The sequence below is a fragment of the Mercenaria mercenaria genome, chromosome 4 (assembly GCF_021730395.1).
Source record: "Mercenaria mercenaria strain notata chromosome 4, MADL_Memer_1, whole genome shotgun sequence".
NCBI classification, from domain to species: domain Eukaryota; kingdom Metazoa; phylum Mollusca; class Bivalvia; order Venerida; family Veneridae; genus Mercenaria; species Mercenaria mercenaria.
The window spans coordinates 53,768,100-53,788,939 of NC_069364.1; the positions used below are offsets into that span (position 1 = coordinate 53,768,100).

The following is a 20,840-nucleotide window of genomic DNA, read 5'->3' on the forward strand; positions in this document are numbered from 1 at the left end:
GATATAATGAGAGTTTACTTCTGCCATATGTTTTAATATAAAGATAATTGTTTGTGTGATCTAAAACTAGCATACACTATATTAATGATATGTATAATAAAGACAATGAAACAGATAAAAGATATGTTGTGGCATAATTGTCACACGAATTGTCCAAAGTTAATTAGATAAGAACCTAATTATACGCAAATATGCCGTATAGGTACGATAACTTTTTTGAAACTAGCGAATAAAAAATAAGGTCTATTCTCCCGTTTCTGTGTAATAATCTTTGCAACATTATTGTAGAATGTAGATGAAAATGATAACTATAATGGAACTTACAACGACTGATAACTCACCAATAAGGAATCAGGTTTCTTTTTCCCCTTAATGTGTAATGATCTCTGCAAAATTCCTTACTTCATTGTGATAACATAACACAAAGCATTTCGTTGCTTTCTATATCGTATGCAAGGAAACTTAAATGTCATCCCTATGATATGTAGAAAACTAATGTGCACCCCTGGTCACTCAGCAAAATTGAGCTGTAGAATTACAGGAATGTAGATGTATTAAATATCAACAAGCCGACCGTCATATCTTGCCACGTTCTTTACTAGTTACTGTCAGAGCAATTCTATCTGGAAATAACACTGATGAACGTGATCTTCGTTTGTGTCAAAGTGACGGTCAAGTTTCAGAATCAAACAGCGGATAGACATATCTATCTGAAGATGATAAACGGTCATACAATCTGTTTTCAGTTGTACTCAGTGCTGCAATTGTTGTTATATGATCTCCGTAGAATTACACGATGTATTCTCGTTTTTGCAAGATAGTTTTATTTCCGTATCATTTGAAGGTAGTAAATTAAAGAAAATCTTATTTGAAGCAATAAGGAAGTTTGGTATTAAAAAGGTTCAGCTAAAATCAGCTAAACAAAACTCGTTATTTGATACTGTTAACCAAAACAAGAGTTTCAATATATTCCTTAATCAGATATTTTTTGAAACAAAACCTTCTTCGCTATGATATCATCACCAGGAAACACGATCTAACGGTGGTTTATTTAGGACATAAACTTATTTTTCCGGCCACAGACCGGAATTCACATTTACTTCCTGTAAATATCTGGAGTGAAGGTCATTTAACAGCTGATTAAAACTGTACATTTTGATTTGTGGATGAAAAATTCCACAGGTTTTCGAATGGAATAGATAATATTTTCTTAAGAGGCGTTCAGGTGCTCTGAGCTGTATTGTAAGACAGTGAATTCCGTTGCAAGTTTCATACGGAAATAGCCTACGGCATAAACCTGAATTTCCTCGATAGAGAAATCGACTACAAACCTGCAAACTCTGACACTCTGACACAGAAATATCTCCCGTAAACGATTTACAGTCAAATCGTCCCCTAGTAAACTCGTCTTCCAGCCAACTTGTCGCCATTCTGGTCATTTCGTTTCCCTAGACGCTTTCAAATTGGTAATTTTGTCCCCCGTTTTTTGGCCCCTCTTTTTACTCTATTTTTTATCAAAGTTTCCTAGATTATGTTTAAAATAACTATATGTGTTCTGTAAAATATGTTCTACATGCAAACATGAGTATTTTACATTGAAAATTACATTTTATTTTGCTTTATACATTGTAAAAACCCTCTCGTATGTAAATGTTCAGAGTGCGTGCATGTTTCATGACTTAAAGTGTGAATTGGCTTAATGCGGCCTTGTATCTTTTATAAAGATATTTCTTGTTTTTCAGTTAGATTATCTTGAGCGCTCGACATCACATTTCGTTAATATTATCAGATGTCGGGTGTTCGAGACAAGATATCATGTGATAGAGGTTCGATGTCGTGCGATCGTAACAAGATCTCGCGCTCTCGATATTTGATGGCGTGCGCTCGAGATAATTTGTTAAGCGCTCGCGACATTCTTTCCAAAAACATAAGGGTCTTGATTGTTCTAGATTGTAAATCCGAGTTTTCCAGCACGTAAGCTTCTGAAAGAGACCATGTATTTTCACAAATTAAATGGTGTGAACAGTCTAAGTGAAAAGGTTCCGTGAAGAATCATTTGTGCCTCTATGGTCGAATCAGAAACATACCGCTACCTACAGGGTCAATCATCAGCAAAGAGATATCGTAAAGCTAAATAGTGCATCAGAAACGCCTGAAAACATTGTGCCAGCAGTTCCTCAAAAAGGAGAAAACACTTCCTGAGATTCTGTATGCAGTGGGACAGTGTATCCGACTACATTGAATAATAAGTTGAATAATTGTGACAAAAAATGATTGGAATATAAGCTTTGTGATTGTGTATGCATGTGAATATTTGTTATGTGCTTTGTTATGTGTTTTTATGTAATGTCTGTTAATTATACTTGTTATGTGCTGTTGTATGTGCTATTTTGTAATGTTTTGAATTATATGTTTAGTATGTTGTGTTTCATTTGTCCATTCTCATTACATGCAAATGAATCACAAAATTAACTTATTGTGCTTATTGTATATATGTATATATTTTACATGTGTCTCTGCTACTAAACATGAATAAGTAGATACAAGTGAATAAATGAAACATCATGAAATACAGTGATTGAAAGATATAAAACTGCAATAAATAATCATAATTATTCAACAAAGTATGTTTTAAATAATATTAACACGTAAGTGATTATATTTTTTTTTCAAAAAACATTTAGATGTATGACATATGGAGTAATTTTGGAAATGTTCATTTTTCAGTCCGAATAATTTTAGTTATTAAGGGACAAACTGTAAAAGCTGTATATACTTATGATAGAATATGGGCATCTGTTATGCAATTATAATTATACTTTAAATCTTTAATCATAATTATTTTCAAGACACCTCATTCTATTCACAGACAGTAGATGTACATAATTACAGATAAACAATTTATTGAACATATTGTCACATATTGATTTATTTTGCTGTATATGTCTTTGCTGTTATTCGGCGTTAATAGAATTAATAGTTTCAAGTTTATTAGCAATCGGCAAAACATTTGCCTTTGGCCATTAACAATAGTGATAACTTATGGCAAAGACAACAAATATATACACAAGAGAATTTACAAACAGTAAAAGCACATAAACGCACAAATACAATCATCGATCAGTAGACATATCAAAATCAGTTTTCAAGAGTATTTTTACGTAAGCATAGCGCTTCTTTCACAAATCTTGCAATATTTAGCAACCGTGTTCTATTTTGTGTTGACATTAATGCATTGAATTTTTGTATGCTAGGCCAGGAACATCGACCTAGATACTTTAATCTGACACATTGATACAGAGGGCAGCATAACATAAAATGGTATTCAGATTCTATCATATTTTGTGAACATAATTTGCACAATCTGTTTTGTCTGTCAACATTATTGTATCTACCTATTTCAATTTCTAAAGAGTGTGAAGATAATCGTATACATGTTAATTGTTTTCTTAATTTATCGTTTGCTATAACATCGAGATATTTTTCGAAACAAAAATCATTCTTATATTTACAATAATAATCTAATTTTGGCATAGAATTAATACAATCCCCCCAGTCTTGGACAAATTGATCTCTTATCCTTAATTTAAACAAGTTGTCATAGTTCATACTTCTATCAAAATTGAGTCTAACATTTGCAAAACCAAGGTGATCAACAATTGAATTTAATCTACTTGCCCAGCAAACAGTAGTAACATTATTACATAAATCATTATACGTTGAATATACAGGTGCGTTATTATTTTTCATCATCTTTATCCAAAATTTTATATCCCTTTCCATACAAATAACAGACAAAGGAAATCTACCAAGTTCGCCTAACACAGCATAGTTTGGAGTTTGGTATTTTACACCAAGAATGTATTTACAAAAACGTATATGTAGTTTATCAACATCTTTGTAATTATAAATACCCCATACTTCACAGCCATATGTTAAAATAGGAACGATCATTGAATCAAAAAGTGATAGCTTAGTTTTAATATAAAGTTGTAATTAATCAAATACACACAACAGATTATTGTACGCCCTAAGGGCTTGATCGTGTAATGCTTTAACCGCATTTACTATATTTTCAGTGTACGTAAATTTAACACCAAGATATACAAAATTATCAACAATGTCAACTTTTTCATTATTTATGTAAAATTCTGGATAAACATTTTGTTTTCGTTTTTCAAACACACAAATCTTAGTTTTATTCACATTGATTTTAAGTCCCTATTTTTCTGAATAATGATGCACAGCATCTATCTGAGCTTGTAAACTACCAGGATCAGTGGTAAACAAAACTATATCGTCGGCAAATAAAATCATATACATGGATAACAGATCATAATCTTTGTCAGTTAAGGTATTAAAATCAATATTTTCAACAATGTCATTGATGAACAATATGAAAAGTAACGGTGATAATGATTCGCCTTGTTTTAATCTAATTGTTACGTCAAAAAAGTTAGACATATTCATAGAAATAGACATTTTAACACATGCTTGTACATTTTTATATATGCATTTTATCATATTGGTCATTTTACAACTAATTCCTGATTGTATAAGTTTTGTCCACAGTGCATCTCTATTAACGGTATCAAAAGCTCTTTGATAGTCAATAAAGATGCACCACAGTTTAGACTTTTTTGATAACACTTTTTGTATAACAGCATGTAATATGAAAAAAGCATCTGCCGTAGACCGACCATCACGAAAGCCATATTGGCTATCATTAAATATATGTTCACTTTCGCACCATTTATTGAACGGTTTCTTAATATCAACGAGTAAATTTTTCCAATAACATTTACTAAGGTAATTCCTCTGTAATTTGAGGGGATATTTTTATCACCCTTTTTATAGATTGGACAGATGACACCCTTAGACCATGCCTCAGGATATATACAATTATCATAAATGTAGTTGAACATTGTACATAAAAATGGCAATATTACACTATCTACATCTATAAAGAAATCAGAAACATTTTTATCCAAGTCACAGCTTTTATAACGATTCAGAAGACGTATAGTTTTTTCTACTTCTTCGATAGAAATAGTTCTATCAAGACATTCAATATTAACAGGCTCATCACTTACATTGTTTAACACATCATCATTCACATGGCCCTGATTTTTATTGGATAAATTTTCGAAATGATTTTTAAACTCCTCTAGACTAACACTGGAATCAAGACTATTAGTAGATTTATACTTTTTAACATACTTCTAGAATTTACGTGGTGCTTTTTTACTCAAATTAGCCATATTTGCTTTTTCTTTATTATAGAATTTATATTTATTGTTTAACCTTTGAAATTTTCTACACTCAAGCATATATAATCTGTTTTCATCAGATTTTACAGTAGACAGTCGACGTTTAGCATCATAAAATTTATTTTTAGCAATTTTACAATCATAGTTAAACTTCCGCTTCTTTGGTTTTGGAATATTACTGAAAGTTTTACCATAGCACGAATAAGAAATATCAAATACAGTATCTGAAAAACATTTCATACATTGATCGATATTATATTCTCCACTCATCAATTTATCGTTGATTTCTTGAAAAGTATCACATTTATTTTGTACGCTATTAATAAACTCCTCTTAATAAAATGATTAACGTGTATTATTTGCACTTTTGATACTAGGATAAAGATATTTTTTGTCGTTTTGTCTTCCTTGTAAAAAAGCTAAGGGGGATATGTCCTCCGTATAAAAAATCTATGGGCTCTTGTCATTTCAAAATTCAGCGGAGGGTTTGTTTTTTATTCCGTGTTAAAAAGTTAAGGGAGTTTGTTCGCCTATGCAAAAATGAGCAAAGGGGGTCTTGTCCGAAGGTGGTTTTGTCCGGATCCCTAAAGTAATACGTGCTGTGTAATACCTATTACGTGCGCAGGTGGTTTTATACCAATACACGTGCAGATGTTTTAATCTCATACGTGCGCAAATATTAGCTATTACGTGCGCGCTTGATAAGTTACATGTATACGTGCACAGATTTTCTTTTCTACTAGTATGTGCGCTGATGTTTTTTACATTAATAAGTGCGGTAATGTTTTTAACTCCCTGAGGCCGATATCGTAACATACCTGCTGCGGCGGGATAAGAATTACCACCTGACGTCGAAGAACATTATCTAACCTTATCATAATCACACTCGCGTGCAGTCAGTTGAAAACATGCAGGGAACATTTATTAACTTTGGTGAAAATTAAAATATACTTACAAAGTACTCGAAGTTTGAACAAATATTTTTTATATCAAATTTCGTCCGTAGCTTATATCCAAACAGAACAAAATTTTCACTAAACAATTTTAACACACCTATTGCGTTTAATAGATATTTGAACATTAAATTATAATAAATAGAAATGCATCACTGAATATTTACATCAGCATTACATAAATTTACACCCGTTTTTGTGTGAATATCAGTGGTTTATTTTGATGTATAATCTATTTCTAAACATGTACACAAATGTTGTGTGTCACGCGCTGAGACAGTTAAGTTGTAATATTTACATCCATCTTTGAATAATTATTAAATTTACAAACATGCGTTTATTTACATATTCTTTTTTTTTTTTTGTATTTTATGAAACATGCTTCGTTGTGTTATTTTTATCTATTTGTATCGTATGTGATGTAAGTGTACCAATATTTCAGCCTTCTAAACTTAACATTTTCCGACCATTCATTTGTCTGATAATGGAATCGCATCGAATCATCATCCGACGGAACTAATATTTCAGAATCAGCATGATAATAAATAAATATTTTCTTCATTTTAAGAAAGAACTCTGGCCGACGACATTATTTTACTCTTTTGAAATACAGTATGAACGAACACAGCGGAGATCGTGTTTTTATTTCATTTACATTACCGCATAGTTACAGACATTTATTTTAACAAGGGAACTAATTATTAGCACAACTAGTAGTTATTACAGCAAAAAAAAAAAAAAACAGTATGCAAAGTATTTTTGCTTTTGTTAAGATTATCAAAAATTAACAAGTACTTATCGCAATTATCATGATCTCGGTGCCACGACTATACTCGTCAATCGCCGTCCTGGGGAGTCCTGATAACGCGCGTATAGTCGCATATCGACGCAACAGGGGTAGAAAATATAACGCCTATAGTCGCATTTCGGCCCCAGTGCGCACGTATTATCTATAACGTACACAGGTAGGAAGTTATACGTGTGCAGATGTTATTTCTACTACTATAACTGTTGTTTTTATACTAATACGTGCGAACTTAAAAGTTATCACGTGCACACGTATTAGTATAAAAACAATTCTATGCCACCGCATTATTCTCACGATACATGTAGAGAACATCCCCGCGATCGGCGGGCTTATGTTTGCCTATATTTATAAAGCGGATACTTTACTTTGAACATCTTGTCTAAACGGCTTGTCCGATAAAATGATTAATTACATGATTAACCACAATCGTTAAGCGACCATGGCTTACGTATTTAGACAGTGCTTTAGCAACTGGCTATAAGTTTAAATCAACTACCAAGTTTCTACCTCGCGTCGTTTGAGTTTTCCTTCTATTTCTATGTGACCGCGTCACACAAATATTCTCGACGTGTAAAAAGTTGTCCCATATTTATTTTTTATAATCTTGGTATTGGGTGAGTGTGTGAGCAACTGAGGACTACTGTTCAAAACAACAACAAGAAAAAACAAGCAGCAACGGATTCTAGAATAATTATGAACTTTATATTCACATTCGAAATATTCGGAATCACTCCACTCTAGTTGTTAGGTTTAGGATTAGAGTTAGGGTTAGGTTCAGGGTTAGTGTTAGGGTTGACATTGGCCCCACCCTGTAGCAAAATTAGTTTTACATAGAGTTGTATAGGGAAGACCTTTAATATCTTCTTGTCTTGAACCACAATGCACAGAGCTTAGATATTTGGCATGTAGCTTTCTCTAGTGGACCTCTACCAACATTGTTCAAATTATGACCGGTCTATGTACAATGAAGTGTTGATTCTTCCAGGTGTATCGGCCATATCACTCAATAAGCACTGACTATCAGTCCTTTTAGGGCTTTGATGTATGTTTTAACAAAACAATAGGCCATTGGAACATGTAACTTAGTGGTCGAGGACCTGTTTTATATCGGCTAGTGACTGATCTTTGTACATCATAACTCTATTGCTTAACGATAAATAAAAAATAATCTCAATCGCTCGACGCATATCTCGAGCTCAAGAAGTCTTATTTCGATCGTATAATATTCGAAAAGTATTTCACGACATATTATTTATGATTATTTCATTTTAACATTCAGCTGTGTACTGAGTAAATATTTTCATGTTAGTCGCGTAGCAGCGGATATAAGAGAAGCTCTAGTTTCTCTATTGAATAAATAAAGCGTGTTCGTACGATAGATCTGTTTAATTTCATAGTAGATATTTTTTATTAAAAATGGGAAGTTACTCCTTCAACGTGTTTATCTTTTTCAGCCAGCCGTACATAGGACAATATATTAGGCGAATAATCACAGAGAAAATCCAAAATTAGATAAGTGTTTCGTTTGGCGTGCATTCTTTTTAAGTGTTCCCTTGAATTTCAAATAACTGAACAAACCTTTTTGGAAAATAACTTTAGCAAAATATCATACATCCGAATATGGTGCGAAATACGAAATCCAACCTGGAATAACATAACCTCAGCTTTAAGAACATGTTCATGCTGTCAAATGACATATACATTGCAATTTACAGCCAAGAATGTGATTATGTGAGAAAAAATATGCAGCGAATCAAAGCTTGTTAATCAGTATCTCACGCATTATCTATTTTCAGCATGACTGTACTAAGCCAAATATTTTTACCGAAAATTGTACTTATCTCACAACCTAACGTGTTGACATTGTAAAATACCACAAAATAAAGGCTATAACTGCAAAGAATATTACTAAATCATAATATTCCGACGACTTACGAAACTAGGTTTGGCATTTATCACTCCTATGAAGTTTTCTTTTGGAATTCAGACTAAGAGAAGTAGTTCATACATTAATGTACTTGACAAATCAAACGTCATTACTCCGCTGAAAAGAATCATTAAACTGAAACATGCCGATAAGATATGCACAACTACGCTTCAAACCGATCGCTCCTGAGGTTTGGTGAAATTCAACCTAACTATATACAGCATTAAGCGTAAACACTCCATATACGACTAATTAAGGGTCATATAACTTCACTGGAAATAACTGGAATGGATAATTCCAACAATAAACATAACAAGCCTTGGCATTGATAATTCTTGTAAGGAGTTGTGAGAATCTGCCTGATGGTGTTAGGAAATTGCCAATATATCATAAAAGACAAACAGAATGGTCGTACAATGTATCACATAATTGAACCAGAAATTTGCCCAAGATGGCATTGTAAAATACAACAAATGAAGGGCAATTACTCCACTGAGAATTACTGAACCGAACATGCCGACAATATGCAAAATAAGGCTTGACACCGACCATTACTGTAAGGGTTTGTTTAAAATTAACCAAATTACATAGGGAATGTTAGGACAAAAATGTAGAATTCGATGAAACAAAGACAACTGAAATCATTAGGCGATGTACACAACCAAGTTTTACATTCAGCAAGGGGTTAGAGGTAGTTCTTGTAACACCAGATCTTAATTAACATCTTTCTTTTTCTGGTGCATTGAAACAGATCCTAAAATTTCTCCTCTTTCTTCATTCTTATCCTTCATTAAGTCGACAAATTCAGAAAAAAAACCCCATTGCTTTGAAACGTTTATATAAGCCAACGGAAAAGGCTCGTTAATAGCAGATGCTTGCAGTTTCGTCCAAATTGTTGATATCATTAGGACTTCTAGCACATTCCCATGCAATCTCACCAGGCATACGTATGCTTTTGAAGACACAAAAAATGACGTCAAACGACCTTCGGCTTTTTCCAGAAGTAAAGAAAATGGCTAAACTTGTAAACAAAGGTCGCGTTTGCATTGGTCTATAGTGACGCGCAGGGGTCACCACGTTTAAATATGTGTGCGTTGACTTGTTTTTTCTTTGCTTTTGTGCTATTTGGGAGTACATTTTCAGAACCTTCTAACGATTTGAAAATACTCGGGCTTTAGCACGATATGTCAGCTTTTTATCTACGAAAATATATTTGAACACTGAAAAATACAAATCCCAAAGGGGTTCGTAACGGAGCAAAGCATAGAAATTTTGGAACTTCGTCAAATCGTTCAAAAGGTCCTTTTTGATGTTGTCTGAAAGTGTCATTATGCATCAGATGTGAAATATGTTCGTATTTGAGAGCTTCAGACATAGAAATTTCGCATTTTTCAGTGTTTAAATGTTGTATCTGCATAACTTGTTTTTTTTATTTTATTTTCAGGAATTTAAGGCTCATTGCACGCCATCGAGTGTGGGCCTACTGGGTTGACGGCCTGGTGCTTTCCTGTCTCTTCTATGGCAGAGTTGCATGATCTTGGTTCTGAGTGTTAGGTTTTGGCACTTGGTTGTGTTGAGGTGCCATCAGTAGCCATAGTCTTTGTTTATTTGATGTGCCTGATGGGACCCATGCATGTTGTATGGACTGGTCTTAATGAGATGGACAGGAGAGACTGACATTGAAAGCATTGCTTTAGAGCATGATTACCTCATCTGTTTCTCAGTTCGTTTCGTGCTTCGGAGAGCTTCTTAACGCAGTCCTGGAGCTATTGGAGAGTCTGTGTCATCATTGTACAGCCGAAACACACTTGTGTTGTTATATTTTCTTGTCCTTTGGGATCACGGAGTCCATTCATGTGTAATAGAATTCCGCTTAGGAAAGGTGTTGCACAGTACCATTACCTTTCATGAACAGACGCAATCAAACCATGTCTGCTTTTATTCTTCTTGGTTCCATTCTTTGCTTCCAACGGATCTTTTTACAGATTTTATTGTACAGTTGGTTAAGTGCAATCATCTCCTGGGCATCATGGGTAATAGATGGGTAAGTACGCTGAGCTAACCGGCACAAATCATTTCCAAGCTTAGCAAATTGGGACATTTAAACCGGGCTTCAAACCTTGTCATCCACATTAGTTGCTGTCTGGCTTTACCAAACCTTTGGCTAAGGTAGTACACTATGTCTGAGTATTTTTCTCCCTCTCGGCACTATTAATTGTCATAGACAAGTTCTGAGCTTCACCCCGCAGTCTGGCAAGAAGTGCTAATGCTCGCTCCCAATCAGTCCATTGGCTAAGTTCAGCGCATACCTCATATAACAGTCTTCCTCACCACTGAAACACTGAGGTTTAATTGTTAAATGGACATTCTTTGGCTGCTGACCATCATAGGGACCTGGTTGATCTACTGACAGACCCAAATACCTGATATCATAATAATTTTGATTTATTTGAGTGATTTCTGCTCTGAGACAGAGCTGGCTGTTCTCTCATAGTGGGTCTTTGTCGAGGTGTTTGATGTTGATAATGATGTGGCATATCTGTGTCACTTTCCTCTGCATTCACCACTGAAACTAGAGGTTGCGGTAGTTCTTGTTGTTCTGGAGACTGAGTAGTGTCACATGCTTCTTACTTCACTGTCAGAGTAAGTAATATTTATCAGCAAATAAATGTAAAATAAACAGCTGTGTTTGTTAAGGCTTACTTGTAGTAACAATACTATTCTAGTTCTTTCTTTATTTCTTTCTTTATTCATATATGTCCCTATTTATATATTGATATCTATTGTTATTAATAAGCCCTGTGATATGTTTATACTGTGATACTCTTTGCTTTTATTCTTGTTTACATTATACTTCTAGTACTTTGATACGTTTGTTTACATATCTTCAGAATGTTGTGTCATTCTCTTGTAAGCATTACGCGATTATTTCTTATTAGCCGTGTGGGTTCCTATATGGTTATCCCACTCCTGACACCACTTGTAACACTTGTAGTGGCCGGCGGAAGAAATTAAAGGCAACGCAGTTTTAAATTCATGACTGTTATGAGCAAGAGATTGCTAGAAAATATTAATAAACCTTCTATCTGATTTAAATAGTCAATAACAATTCATCACACATATTTACAAAACAGTGATACTTTTACTAATCTATTCTATCATTTTATTTATAATACATCCTTTTTTTGTTTTAAAAGTAAATTTTCATGCGACTACACGCGTCGTTAAATATATTAGATGAAATTTCGATAATCCTCGAAACTTAAAGTTTGAAATGATCTGTACATGCCATAAAAGTACATTTTGTATTGTTCTTGAACTTTCTATACACACGGTGGCAAACCCACGTGACTTATTAGCTAAGGTGACGAGAAAACTTGAACAAAAATTGGCTCGGTTAGGTAACATTTTTGTCGTTTATTTTCTTGATACTCGATGGAGTTTCATGAAACAAAGACCAACGCTCCTTCCATACAAAGATACACCCTTGGCAGCCGGAAATATCCATGGAAATCCTGAGATTTATTCAAATAATTAAATATGCCACCTCTTGCCACTATCAACTTGAATTACACATAATTTCGTTATTATGTCTCATATATTGCTCAAAGGAAAATATATAAGTACGGTAACGGCTAGTTTCTGGAAAGAACACAACTTTGCTATGGTCCAAAGCATTTTCAGATTCCTATGGCCGAGAGCAACTAGAGCTTGTGTCGTTTAACCTGACGTTTTATGATTAAAACTACCATTTGAGCAGCGTTTGTCACTGATTTAACTGACGCAAGCATATTTCATGACCGGACTGAGTCTTGGTGCAAAGCCAAAGTTGGTCTGGTTAAGGTTGAACCTACATTCGTTATGGTACAATTCTCTTCACTTCTCATAAAACTTATCCAAAGTATATGTGTAATGTAAATAATAAGTTCTCCTTTCTAATTGCAGTCCTACATTATGGTAAAGCTAGCTGCTAACAGTTGCCCAAGTTATGCATTGTGGAAGTATCAACACTCATATGCAGTGGCTGTATTTCAATGCTATAATGAAAAGTGAATAAAAAAGTAGACTCAGGGCTAACACTAAAGCCTGGGTTTCTTTGCTAATTTCTCCGAAAGAGATATAATCTGAAATGTGTTGTATCCATGGCAATTCTGTAGTGATAGTAAGAAGAGGATTCGGTTGGATCAAAATTTCAAAAGGGTAAAAAATAACAAACTCGCATTATGGGCACGTCCTTCTTACTCTGACAGCCCGTTTGAAATTAAAGAAAGTTTGTGCTAGATGGGTCCTCCATATGTTGACACCGGACTAAAAATGTTTAGGTTAGGCAAATTAACTGCTAATTTGTTAATTCTAATTCAAGAAAGCTCTTGAGTTGCTCACTCGGGTTGAAACATGGCTCTTTATTTTGAAACCTAAGGACAATTAACATTTAACCTGCTGGCGGCAAGTGAATTTTGCCTTTGCAACCAGTGCAGACAAAGATCAGCCTGCACATCAGTGCAGTCTGATCATGGTCAGCACTGTCCGCTTTACAGTTGGTAATTTTTCAGTAAACACCCTTTGAATGGTAAGTGGTACTGCCCCAAATTGATTGATGGACCAGTCCAATTTAGAAATATAGCAGGGTAAAGGCTAATAACAATGGCTGAGTAAAATTCAGACAAAGTAGAATATTGGAAATTGACAAAATGTTCAAGGAGATTTAATATTTAGAGCAGCCCCGTTGTACAAATACTTTACACAGAGGGTAAAAACATCACAAGCAAATTCAGTGACTATAAAGTACTTGCGGCTATCAAAACATCTATCAAAATAAACCCCCAAATAAATGTTTGAAAGGCATTAAAATATTCATGATGATGCGGACGCCCACAGAAGTCAAAAAAATTATTATTTTACAGTTTAGAAAAACAAGAAAAGTCATTCAGGCTGAGTGACCGCCTTACTACCATAACCTAAGTCCTTGTGACGTTTTCCAATTTCTCTTGCTTACGAAAATGCTCGATGGCTAACAATATACCACCAGAAGTGTCCTTGGTTCTGAATATTTCATTATCTCAACAGTATACTAAGGGGACACTACTTTGCAGCATTTTGGTCAGGGATAGCAAGACTCCAAAGGATTGTTTCTATAACGGTATAATACTTTGAATGGATGACTTGAAGGGAAATGTCTTGATCTGTTTGATAAATAAGGCATACAAAGACCAGTGACAAAATTTACTGAATCACCCTCGTAAATTTGGCAATGTTATACACCATTTAAAGGTATTATATTATTAAAATAGTATTAGTTTAAAACGAAGGTAAAAACGGTTACCTGTACAACGTCATGATAAAAGCAGAAGGTATATATCCTATTATTGCATTAAAAACTTTTGATGAATAAATGTCTTCGATTATGCCAGTATCTTTGTCCGAATTTAAATTAGAAACTATTTTCTTTAACAAGGAATCGGTATAGCGTTCATGCAGGGCACTTTATTCACAAAGCAGTTGAACACTCATAACAATGGAAAGAACAGAATATGTTTAAAATAAAATAATAAATTGTTTTAAACCTAACAGTTTGAAACAAGTGATTGTTTGAATTTGAAAACATACTTATACAATTTACTGAAGGCACTTGACCTGGGGCCTAATGCGAACAAGTAAATGTAAATGGTATCTTTATTGATGTGATATTTTTAACAGAAAATGCAAGCAACCGAATAAACAAAATTCTTGAAATAACCTCAACATATGCCTCCGGATCAATCTTCTTGCTTGTTCTTATTTTCGGAATTGAAAACAATCTCATTTTTCTAAGCAACCTTCTCACAAGTAAAAGGAGGGATAACAATAAAATGGTAGATACATTTAAATATACACTTCTTTAGGTTCATATGATTTTCATTTCTCCACGTGTCGTTATAAGTCAGACCATTCTCGTCTTCTATTCGGAAGTCAACAATACAAAAATCCATTTCACCAAGTTCATATGTTTTAAGACATATTGAGGTTGATGTATTACTCTACGTCGCATTTGTGCTTGTAAACTGCATATTTGTGTTTCACGTACATGCCAATTTTCTCTATATTCTTTAAAGAGGCACTATTTATCTTTTAAAATATCTGTATATCCCAGTATTACACGTTCTTGAGACCTTATATAATCTAAAGTAACTTTGTGAGATACTTTATTTTCATAAAGCGTACTGCTGGCGTTTTTTCCTGATTTTGATTTGAATGCAATAACACTAGAGCAACACAGTTTTAAACGTAATCAATAGGAATTCAATAAATTGACATACACTAAAATTGTTTTACTTATGATATAGATTTAGATAAGGCGACTGCCATGAATACTCCTTAAAGAACCGATGGTACTTTTGTCAAACATATAAACTGGGCCCGTAGGTTCAGACATATCACTCTGTTATACCTACTTGTCTGTTAATAAACTAACCAACAGAGTGATAATACAATGGCGTATACAGATTTTATGTTTCTTCTGATTTCATTCTCCAATATATTCTAGACACAATGTTTGTATTCTGTACTTCTTATTTTTGATAAAAGTAACTGTTAGATCAGCTTGTCTCAGAAATAAATAAAAATATTAATACGATAATAATCAGAGATAGCAAATATAAGCTCTTTTCCACATTCATTGCTCTTTTCCTAAAACTAAGTTATAAATGAATACACGAATCCTGTGTTCCAGGGAGATCATCAAAGTTCCCATCTTTTGCCAATACAGTAAAACACTTGTCTTCTTCAGCATTCTCTTTAGTATTACCTGTACTCTTTTTAAGACAATTAGCTCGCTTTTCTATCACAGGATCTGTATTTGAATCCGCAGTAAGCAAATGCGAATAGTCATCACGTTTTGCAACTGACGGATCGAGGTCCCGGGATTTTGCCCGGTCGTATTTTACATCAAGGTTATCTTCAATTTTAAACGGGAAACTTGGTGTGATTTGTTTTAAACTACAATGAATTGTCCCGTCGTTATGTTTGTAAGTCTTTCCGTCCAACTCTAAACAGCAGGGTTGAAGTCTCCTCTCTGAGCTTGATTTGCAGATGCAGCAAACTTCCCGGACCCATCGACTCTATCAAAATTGTCATTGTTCTTTGGCAACACATGAGAGTATGATTTATCAATATGAGGCGATAACTTTGTATTCGGAAATATGCACGAGTTCTGCAGCGAAAATATTGAGCGACATGAGGAGCTAAAGATCGAGTACATACTTCCCGATGACAAAATAGTAAGCTGTTTATCACATACGTTTCTACACGTATAAATGTAATGTCAATAATATGGCTCTGTTAAAAAGCATTGACAATAAAGAACTTCATAAAGGAATTAATGCAACGACATACATTAAATTACATAACGCACCCGATATGAAATTCAGGCGTCAGTGTATGGTAAAATATTGACTTTCCGGTTCCATTGTATCTTAACGGGAATAGAAACGAGTATGTTATAATGCATGTTTCAGATGATCATAAACGTGATCATTGTCTTGCTTAATTTTCTGGTTCATATTAATAATGCTGTATTCCGTTTTGTTAAAGTCATGTGGCTGAATATTGTCGTCAGTAATTACCGTATATTCACTTTCATCAGAAGCTACTTTACTTGCCTTAGAGTGCATATTATTGTTTTGAGTTTCAACGATATGACCTGTGTACGTTTCATTGGTTCTTGAAGAATTGACAGAACCTGTAGTTTCTGACGGTGATTCACGTGGAGCATCAGAGGATGTTTTTTTGCTCGAATATCTTTTCCTTTAAAGGAGAAATACAAATTTATGTGCACTTAACGTTGCCTGTCAAAAATCTAAATTTAATAGTCAGCGTTTAGAACTCATTTTTGTCCAGCAACTTAATATAAAAATGTTACTTTTTTCAATTCCTGATATCAATCATAAATACATTTAATATATAAGAAATCTTATGTTCATGTTCTATCAAACTGTAATCTTATAAAGATCGCGTTTATTGCAAACTGTTGGAAAATTTATCATACCTCCATATAAATATTGCAACACTACTGACCACTACAACGGTAATGATTGTTGGAACCAAAATATAAACTGCAGTAAGAGCTCCTCCTTTTTCACCTAAAATAAACAAAACAGTAAACAGAAAACTGGAAAATTGATAATTATGATTTTAACATGGATCTACTATTTACAATTGTTTAAAGTGTACGTGTATTGATCGACCTCAAATGTGTTATTTTGGAGGATTTGTTTTAAAATTCTGGTTCCAGTATCAAATTTATGTTTAAATTTACAATAGAATTAAAAATAGGATACCTCGAATGAAAATATTTAATAGTCATTCATTCCCAAATAATAACGTTTGGACGTTTATACTCATTAATCTAAAAAATGTGTGTTTTTTTCATAGAAATCAATCATACATAGATATATATATAATTTTTTCCCGATTGTTTTGGTTCACACCTACACAGTTCAGGTTATATGGCGACTCTTCTGGTATTTGATGGTGTAGGAAGACCAAGATGATGCTCCGTGTTAAGACATGCACGGGCATCTGAGTAAAACCGTCGACTTTCCGTGAGCATGCTTGATGTCTTCTTCACATGGAGGATACTACAAACCTTATCGCTATTAATATATCATTAAGTACATGATAAGATGATACATTCTATACAAGACATGTATAACTGATGTGATCTCCTGACTCATTGATCTTACTTGGTTTACAAACACCAGATCTTATCATTATATCATCAACGGCTATGTCTCCTAAATCACCAATACCTATTACACCTTCAAGTATGATCTGAAATATACGTTAATTGTACTTAGCCTGTGACATTTTCATTTATGCCGTGTTGGGTGACCTGTGGATTTCCATTATTTCTATTTACGTTGTGTTAAGATTTTAAAACTGTGTTTAAATTAAATTATCTGTATTTAAAAAAATTCACAATGCTTTACAATCATTTAGTGGAATATTGTGACAGAAACAAACATTTATCTAAACAAAATATATGGCGTTTTCTAATAACTATATCAACTTTTTGATAAAGTTCATGCAAGTCAATCCTGTACCTGATAAGCCTTATCAATAACCTCGATTTGCGCTTCTACCCATTGCTTTCTCTTGCTTTTGTGTGCAGAATATACATGTTGTTCACCATCGGCGTGCGTTGTAACATATATATGAAGATAGTTGACATCTTCCCCATACATGTAGAAACAAAATAAGAAACATTTTTGTCCATTGCCGTCAAGTAAAACTGACAGTCAAGCAGTATTATTTTCATCTTTTTTATTTGATTCAATGTATATGTAATATCCATCTGCAAATTATAAAAAAGAACGATATGACATAAAACTATACATATCATGCTAACTTTTAAAGGTTAGAAAAAACATTGTACTTGTAAAGACAAAGTGATTGCATCCATAATTGGCACGAAATCATAGTAAGCAATACAAGAGATAAAAGAGATTCAAATACTCATATTGTAGTATCTGTTTAAATAGTTATGTTATAGTGTCATTTCTACTATTTGACTTATTTGCTACTTCCAAAAGTATGATCTTTCTCTGGTCCAGTATTGGCACTAGGAGTGCTGCCACTTCTTTTCCAGTTAAAGTCATCTTCAGAGTTTTGTAACAGTTGCTTCCAAGCGCAGAATCCATTTTCAAAGTCACAATCTGAATTATCAGTCTAATACACTTTAGTTCAAATTCCTTATCTACATGATGCAAATTTGTCACTGTTTCCTATGTTATGTAACTTCAAGCAGCCGATTGGATAAGGAAACAATTTCGTAAATATCACAATACACTTCAGTCAGACGAAATAGATAGATATTTCGAAACTGCAAAATTGTTCAAGATGTTAAGATATAAAGTATTTAATACGACTGAGCTTTTTTGATTTAGCATGTATAGCAATGTTTTTCAAATGAAACTCAAGTACGAGTTTTAATTTGAGCCGCTAGTAAAAACGGTTTTGAATACACAATAATAATATGTACATAGTTACGTTTGTTAGAACAATGTTATATATTCGATCCTGCTGAGCATAGCATGCCAGTTGTTATAACAGTATCATCAACAGCTACATATCCCACTCTGTTTGTGCCAAGATTACCGACAAACTCAATCTGAAACAATATTGCAACTACATCAAACAAACGCATAAAGTTTGTAAGCCTGTATGAAACTGGAAGTACACCAGACCAAAGACCTAATCTCCTACCAAGCACCTGGTTTGATTGTGGCATGTTTATAAGAATTGAACAGTTCGGCACGCGGCTTATTGTTACAAATGTCCAAGAATTTATGGAAAAGACTTTGTTGAGGTTAAAACGTACGTTTTAAGTTTAGGTTTAGGTTTTAAAAACACATCGAGATTTTTCAAGCACACATTAACTTTGTACAATCAATTAGTAAAAATATGAATATTGTATTGTTCTGAATTTTGATAGCTAAACCCTGTTTAGAATAAGAAATGCTATCTAACATGTAAGAATATCATATTCATACATATTCAGATAACTTAAGTGTCTTATTCTCTCTATGACTGGTATACGTTTCAAACGATGTCTGCACGCACAAACACGAAATGTTTTCACGTTGCAGGTGGAATTTCAGCTTGTCTCAGACTAAAATAAAAGGGCATATTCGAATACATGTAGAAAAGTAAGGAAATGATGAATTGGTATCCGGAAGGGCGCAATAAATATTAAAGAAACGCGTCACTGCAAGCAATACCTGATATGAATTTGTAAAAATACCAAAACTATACTAGAAGTGATAGAATAATTCATAAGACGCAGATAATTTTAATATTTGAGACAAACGGTGAAACCAAAAGTGTTAAAAGTATCAATCTTGATACTTGCAGAAGCTTTTACACATAAAAAACTATGCAGTGTTTTGAAAGAAAGAAATTCACAAAAGTGCGACTGTACTCACTTTGAAATCTTTCGAAGCGTTAAAGTTCATGTATACATGCATCCACTTTCCTTCATCGGCGTTTCTCAAGACAATTGATGTTTCCTTTTGCCATTTTGTCTTCAAAACGTAAACGTTAATTGTAATTCTGTTTCCACTAGTACGTGAGTACCATAATCGAAAGCAAGCTAGTCCTTGTGAATACTGTTTATTGTTGACTTTAGCAGTTACTCTATTTGTTACATTGTCTGTTCGATTATTAGTGAATGCAATGAAAAAGCCATCTGTAAATATGAAACGAAAGCTTTCTACTTTTAATGTACATATTACTTTGTACTAATCATCAACCGATTTCATTTATGGCGTTAAGTGAGATATAGCCTTATACAGAGATACAAAAGAGTATACGGAGATGCTATATCTGGAGTAATGAATTCAATTTGATTTGTCATCAAAAAAGTTGTTTTAAATCAGTTAGCTTTCTTAAACTAGAGAGTCACAAGGTTTTTCTATTTTGAGACCTACTGACCTAGTTTTTATCGGCACGTAACCCAGTTTCGAACTTGACCTAGATATCATCAAGATGAACATTCTGACTAGTTTTCAAGCAGATCCCATGAAAAATATGACCTCTAGAGAGGTCACAAGGTTTTTCTATCATTTGACCTAATGACCAAGTTTAGGACCGCACATGACCCAGTTTCAAATTTGACTTAGATATCATCAAGATGAACATTCTGACCAATTTTCATTAAGATCCATTGAAAAATATGGCCTCTAGGGAGGTCACAAGGATTTTCTATTTTTAGACCTACTGACCTAGTTTTGGACTGCAGTTGACCCAGTTTCAAACTTCACCTAGATATCATCAAGATAAACATTCCAACCAGTTTTCATGCAGATCCCATGAAAAATATGGCCTCTACAGAGGTCACAAGGTTT

At 33.7% G+C, this 20,840-nt stretch overlaps 1 protein-coding gene across 2 annotated transcripts; it reads right to left on the minus strand.

The window, feature by feature from the left end:
• Window positions 1-14,422: 14,422 nt before the first annotated feature.
• On the minus strand, window positions 14,423-20,379 carry LOC123551757 (apical endosomal glycoprotein-like). Of its 2 annotated transcripts, none has more exons than XR_008370607.1 (7): window positions 19,920-20,379; window positions 18,985-19,105; window positions 18,519-18,650; window positions 18,039-18,289; window positions 17,428-17,766; window positions 16,982-17,075; window positions 14,423-16,740 (listed from the first exon to the last, which is right to left on the minus strand). XR_008370607.1 is itself a non-coding variant. In XM_045340923.2 (7 exons), the coding sequence occupies exons 4-7, from the start codon at window positions 18,177-18,179 to the stop codon at window positions 16,434-16,436; spliced, it is 630 nt and encodes a 209-aa protein (XP_045196858.2). In that variant the 5' UTR covers window positions 18,180-18,289; window positions 18,519-18,650; window positions 18,985-19,105; window positions 19,920-20,379; the 3' UTR covers window positions 14,423-16,433. The 2 variants fall into 2 exon arrangements, 1 of the variants encoding a protein (XP_045196858.2); XM_045340923.2 differs by having other exon boundaries at window positions 17,679-17,766.
• Window positions 20,380-20,840: the final 461 nt, after the last annotated feature.